General features: G+C 32.7%; 1 protein-coding gene across 1 annotated transcript; it reads left to right on the forward strand.

The window, feature by feature from the left end:
- Window positions 1-1,411: 1,411 nt before the first annotated feature.
- LOC6640714 (F-box only protein 39) lies at window positions 1,412-5,686 on the forward strand. The gene is made up of 6 exons (XM_002063830.4): window positions 1,412-1,947; window positions 2,019-2,182; window positions 4,040-4,288; window positions 4,344-4,688; window positions 4,786-5,220; window positions 5,288-5,686. Exons 1-6 carry the CDS (start codon window positions 1,857-1,859, stop codon window positions 5,564-5,566), a joined length of 1,563 nt encoding a protein of 520 aa, XP_002063866.2. The 5' UTR covers window positions 1,412-1,856; the 3' UTR covers window positions 5,567-5,686.
- The last annotated feature ends 661 nt before the right edge of the window (window positions 5,687-6,347 follow it).

Here is a 6,347-nt window from a genome sequence, read left to right on the forward strand (position 1 = left end):
TATAAAAGGCTTTTGACCAAAAATGTTTTACAAATTTTATGTATTTTATTTATATATGAATATATGTAAATATACATATATTAAAAGAAATAGCTAATCAGAGTCAATGATTGAATCATGTGCCGGATTAACGGGCTTGGGCCGACCTATGCCGCCCGAGAGATTGATTATTGCTCATTTTTTTTATCAAAATAAAGTCTAAAAATAAGTAAACTAACAAAAATTAAATTTGAAAAATTCCAAAAATTTCTCAAAAACTTTAAACTTTACGTTTCTGTAACTTAGGCCTATTTTAATCGATTTTTCATAGTCTAGTTTCTGATCTATTTTCATATGTGTTCTCGCTTTCACATTAAAAAGTGATCTTCTAATCTGCATTAAAATATAAGCTCCTATTTGTATTAATTGTAAGAATATTAAAGCTTAGATTCCAAGCACCTTTTAAAAAAGTGGGTTTTACCCTTTTAATGTTTCCCAATTACTTTGAACCGGCCAAAGTTTATTTGAACATAACAAAGTCACCAAAATTGAGAAATTTTTTCAAACGTTTTTAGTTGGACTTACAGTAAGGAAAAAAACTATATCGAAACACTATTTGAAAAAAGTGCAATGGCAGGGCATAGCTCTCTCGATATCTTTTAATTTGAAAAGGTTAAATATAATTTTTGGGTGAGCAAGTTCTCTCAGGATCACCTATTGATTACAGATTATGGATCAGGACACTTTTTTTACTATAGAGCACAATTTAAACGTTACAAAAATGGATAATAACTATTGCTAAAATCAAGTAGCTTTCTTTGCAAAAAGTTGCTTAATGATAAGCTTTCCGATGACATATTTCATTTCAAATTTGGCCTCGCAGTCTTTTATAGGGTCGAAACAAAACTAGAACCAGAAACTCTCCCTTACTTGCTTCTATTAAAAGGCAACATATTAAACGATATATTCTATTATACTAAATTTGAATAATAAAACTGTTAGGTTATCATAAAGATCATGAAAAAAGTATTTTAATTCGATATTATGATGGTAAACAATTTAAATGCGAATCATTTAAATGATAGGACAGGTGTAAACAGATCTGATAATTATGATGTTCGTTTCAATATTTCCAGACACTTGGTATCGAATCGCTGCTCAAAACAAATCCAAATAACACGGCTGTTTATTTATAATTAACACCTCAACACACACACACACACACACACACACATCGACAGAGTGATCGCAACAAGTTGCCCCAATTCTATGCCACATTTCGTTACAAAGGCCCCGAGACCTTGCCCAAGACGCCGGTTTCTAATTATAACCAAAAAAACGAAAAAGCAAAAGCTACAAATTATTAACCAAAGAAAAAAATGGGAAAAAGCACTGACAGATAGGCAGAGAGACAGCAATTACATGTAGGATGCGAGAATCTAACAATTTCGAAAACTAGAAACTAGAAAACTGAAAACTGAAAATTGTGCGTGTTTTTTTCTCTTCTTTTTTTCTTTTTTTGTGCTGTTTCGTTTCGGTTCTCGAAAATAGCCAACTGTATCGGGCAAATGGACGGCAGTCGTGGGCCAAACGCGAAGCGGTTGAATGCAATGCCCGGCACGGTCCGATACCAAAAGTAGGGAAGAAAAACTATATACAAACGACAGCGAGATATAAATATATATAAATAAATAAATCGGATAAATAAGAGACACCAAAATAAAGAACGTTGTGCCAAAAAAAAAAAGTAAATTTCAAAACTCAGAGTGCATATAGTTTTGTGCGGCATTTTGTTCTGTAAATATTTTGTTATATCAACAAAAATTCATAACAAATAGTACAACAAAAATAGGGAATAGGAAAGCAAAAAAACAACAATGACTTCATTAACCGCTGGAAACAGAGGCAAAGCCGGTGGATTAGAAGTTATGCAAAAGGCTGGCTGGAAAATTGATGAGAATGAAAAAGGTAAAAGAAAAACTAAGAATTGACATAAAATTTGTTTATAAATGGATTGATTTATTTTCTCATGATTTCAGCCTGCTATATAGACATTGATGAGGATGATGATGACGATGATGGGACCAAAAATGGATTGGATCACGTCAAAAGAGTCTATTCAAATTGGTGTTATTTACCCGATTTAATACTTGAAGAAGTCTTTACATATCTATCGCCCAAAGAACGTTACTATGCCAGTTTGGTAGGTATCAATTTCTAAAAAGCAAAGACTGACAAAGAATAATCTGCTTCAAATTACACCTTAGTCTTGTGTATATATACATAGGTCTTGAGTACTAATAGTTTTTGATTCTGACGAATCGGAATCGAATAAAAATGTTATGTTCAAATGAAGCCAGCTTAGATCTAATTCTTAATTTCTATAGATCTACAAGTTTTCACCATAATTTATTCAGTTCTAAATAATATTTCATAGGTATATAAAGGAAACTCAAAAATAAATAATCAAAATTTTATTCTTTTGATAAACCTTTCACTCATGTTTTATCACTACATCTGCAAACCTAATGTAATTTTTGTAGTTGTGATCTATGTTTTTTTTTTACGCTTTATCTAGTTATATTTCCCAATTAGTTTTAACATTAGAAGTGATAGCGAATACTGCTGTGGAATGCAAATGGCAGTAATTAAATTTCATAAAAATTTCTTACCAAACAAAAACATTCATCTTGCTCATTACAGAATTAAAATCAGTATAAATTCCCCAAAAACCTGAAACTTTTGGTTTCCTCAGCTACAGCAAAGTTTTTTCCTTCTGTGGATTTTCAATATGTAGTTTGGAAAACTTCTAACACTTGATGAAACAAATTTGTAATTCACATTTTGCGCACTTGCAAAATTTGTCTTTGATTCATTTAGTTTTATAAACAATTTTCATTGCTGACATTTTTAATCGACAAACATGCCAAAATTAGAGCTTGTTTAGAGAAGTTGTCAAAAATGTTTTTATTCAACATTTAATGTGCATTTATTATATCTCAAACCTTTGTTTTTGCTGACCCTTCAAAAGAAAAACAACAAATTGATATATATAATATATATAGCTCATACTAAATATAGGAATTCTCTACGTAGATATGCATACATAGAAACTAGTTCATAAAGGAAGAAAACTTTAGAAACAAACTATGAACTTTGATGAAATAATGTTAATAGCTCGTCATGGCTTTGATTCAATAATTCTAAAATACATATATTTAGGTACGTCATCCATGTAAGAACTTTTAGCAAACATCCTTGCGATTTGAAGGTCTTAACAATACATTCCTTTCATTGAAAATTCATTTCTTTTGTTAAACGAAAATAATGCTTCTTTTTACGAAATATTTTAATTTTTGGTACTGGTTTTTAGGTCGCCCTAAAGTTCTCTTAACAAAGAGTAATATTAACTAATTTTTAATACGAGCATCTTATATGAACGAGAATTTCAAAAAAAAAAAAATAATAATATTGCAAATCCACACTAAAAGTAAGTTTCTCATGTGGAATTTTTTTAAGGCTTGCAACGATTTTTTTTTATTTGATCTTTTCTTTTTTTGTGTACAATGTTTATAATCTCCTCCGAATCGTTTAACTCGAACTAGTGAAATAAGATCCCATACGAGAAACGATAGAAGTACCTTTAAGGTAAAAAGGTAAACATAGTGATCTAATTTTTCTGTAAAGACCTTAGTTACGCATTAGAGAAAGAGAAGATTTTCATATATGTATGAAAATCAAAGGGATAGAATTAAACTCAATTTCGTAACTTTTTCTGGAATTTGTTTTCTAAAATTGTGTTTTGTTGATATACTACTTGATTTAAAGACCGTTGCCTAAGTGAAATATTGAAATATTGGAAAGAGAAAAACTAAAAATATTTGGAGTTTTTCTTTTCATGACCTAGAACATGCTTTAATTTATCTTACAATATATTTTCTCAAATCTGAATCGACTGACGGTAATAGGAATGCTAATTTTATAAAAACACTGACCCTTTAAATTATTTTTTTTAATATTGAAATTAAATTCATATATTACCTTCCTTACTCTTTTGTAGGTCTGTCGCCAATGGTATAGAGCCTTTTATTTGCCCACAGTTTGGAATAACTTTGTGGTCGACGATCGAACATTAACCCGCCCTAAATATAATTATTATTCTGGTTGGCAATATTGTTTGGATCATATGCGAACACAGAATTGTTTGGCCAAAATTGGGAAACATTTGCGAGGTATTGAGTTTCGTCCATGGCATAGTTTTAATAATATCTATCAGTTTATGACTATGTTATCTTGGAGCATGGATAAGGTAATGAAATTTTATTATATATATTTTATTTGATTGTAATTGGGGTTTCTTTTAGGCTAACGAGGCGAATCCACAAGCAGATCTAATCGGAATGGGTCGACGTATACGTGCTCTGGTCTATAATTTTCCCTGCAACATGTCACAGCCCAATGATCCGGAGGGTATTAAGCTCTTTGGCACTGGAGGACAATTGCTAAAGGGTCTCAAGGAGTTGTTGTTACGTTTGACTGATTTGCATACATTGAAATTGGTTGACTTTGTTTTGGAACGTTTCGAGGCTAAGCATTTGCTTGATGAAGTCGTCTGCAGTTGTTGCACCAAAATGCGTGTCCTTAATCTAGTCAATGTGACGACAATGCATTGTCCCATTATGCATGTTGGAATGTTTCTCAATTTACAGGTAGCTGTCACATGAAGCTCTCTCTCTCTCTCTCTCTCTCTAGATTGTCCTCTAGCTTTTGTAATCAAACAATCTCTTTGTCCCGCTCCGCTCTTAGGTGCTGACCATTTCACCACAAAATATTGATGACGATGTGTTGTCCTTGCTGGCGGATACAAAACTGCGTCATTTGCATTTGCTGCAAAATTGCTATACACCAAATTATCTGACCATCAGCGCCTGTGGAGTTAAAGCCTGGCGCAATCTGAAAAAGACCAATCCACGTTTACGTGTCCATTTGAGGCTAGAGAATATGACCGATGGCGAGGTAGTCCTGCAGCCCGAGGCTCCAGTTCACAGTATCACATATTGGGCACCGCAGGCACGTGTTCGTGCTGACCTTCTTGTTCGCATGGTGGATCAATATAAGAACACTCTGGCTGTCTATGGACATGAATTACTGCCGCGTTTTACCAGTCCAAAACCGTTTCACAATCGCATCGATGGCCTGATTATGCTGATGTGTCGCCAGTGTTATAATTTGGACACATTGGTGAGTGTTTTTTCTGTACCCATCTCTATCTATATACATTTCTATGACAATGTCCTTCATCCTACAGATTATACGGGAAAAAATCTCTACTGCAACTCTCCTACTAATTGCTCGTACAGCAAAAAATTTACGTAATTTACATGTTAGACGATTTGCTGTTATTTTGCGCAGCGACTGGCCTCGCCATCCCGAATGGAGTGATGAATTCTATTTGTGGCTTAAACGTAACTCCCGTTCCTATGAATCGATGGAGAGGGAAATCTCTCAGATATTGGGCTATAAATGGCAATTGCTTAGCGATCGAGATTTTAAATTGTTGACAGTGAATGTTAAATCGGGAATGTAAAATGAATCTTTCCCCTCCCCACGAAATTGAACTCTTGTGATAAACGGTGTAGAGCTTTACTTATTTTGAACATACAATTTGCTAGCAACAAGAATAAAGCAAATTTTCTATATAAACTAATGGAGTTTGACATGGATTTTGGTGTAGCAAAATTATAATACTTTTTTTTTTAGCATTAAGGAAGCATTCAGGATTCTATGAGGTATTCATATGTGTATATATTTCTGATTATTTTCTGAAACTATGATTGTCAAAGAAGTTACTCAAGTTTAAACGACAGATTAATTCGTTTATGATTAAAATTGTATATAGGACCTTTATATTACGAGTATGTTGCAATCAACAAAACTGGAAATCTTTAGGTGTTGACACTCTACCAAAATATGTATTAACATTTAGAATCGTGCTTTTAAGGTAGGCGCAGAAGATGCCCAAAATAGCCATTGCAGTTCCACTTTTTGAGCCCATATAAGTCCCTAAGATAAGTCCAAACCTAAGACAAATGCTACAGTATTGCATTATTTTTTTCGAGATTTGTTCTTTGTTGAAAAAATATCATGTCTAATATTTTTCAAAACAAATTTAACGGCGTTATTCAACAGAACTTCATATTATGAATATTTTGAAAAATCATAAAAAAATTTTTTTTTTAAATAATAAAGTTTCACTTTCACTTTATTTTAAAATTCAGTGCATTTAGCAGAGCTTAGAAATACACCTAGACCTCGCTTTGCGTCGTTTCGTTTTGCGTTTTTTCGAAGTTGCGTCGCTGCTTTATTAG

This window comes from Drosophila willistoni (assembly GCF_018902025.1).
Source record: "Drosophila willistoni isolate 14030-0811.24 chromosome 2L unlocalized genomic scaffold, UCI_dwil_1.1 Seg168, whole genome shotgun sequence".
NCBI classification, from domain to species: Eukaryota; Metazoa; Arthropoda; class Insecta; order Diptera; family Drosophilidae; genus Drosophila; species Drosophila willistoni.

Bases quoted from the DNA above. Each gene is read 5' to 3' on its own strand.
- LOC6640714 (XM_002063830.4), top strand. From the start codon at position 1,857: ATGACTTCATTAACCGCTGGAAACAGAGGCAAAGCCGGTGGATTAGAA. The intron at 4,689-4,785 runs GTAGCTGTCACA...CTCCGCTCTTAG, and splicing joins GAATGTTTCTCAATTTACAG to GTGCTGACCATTTCACCACA. The intron at 5,221-5,287 runs GTGAGTGTTTTT...TTCATCCTACAG, and splicing joins GTTATAATTTGGACACATTG to ATTATACGGGAAAAAATCTC.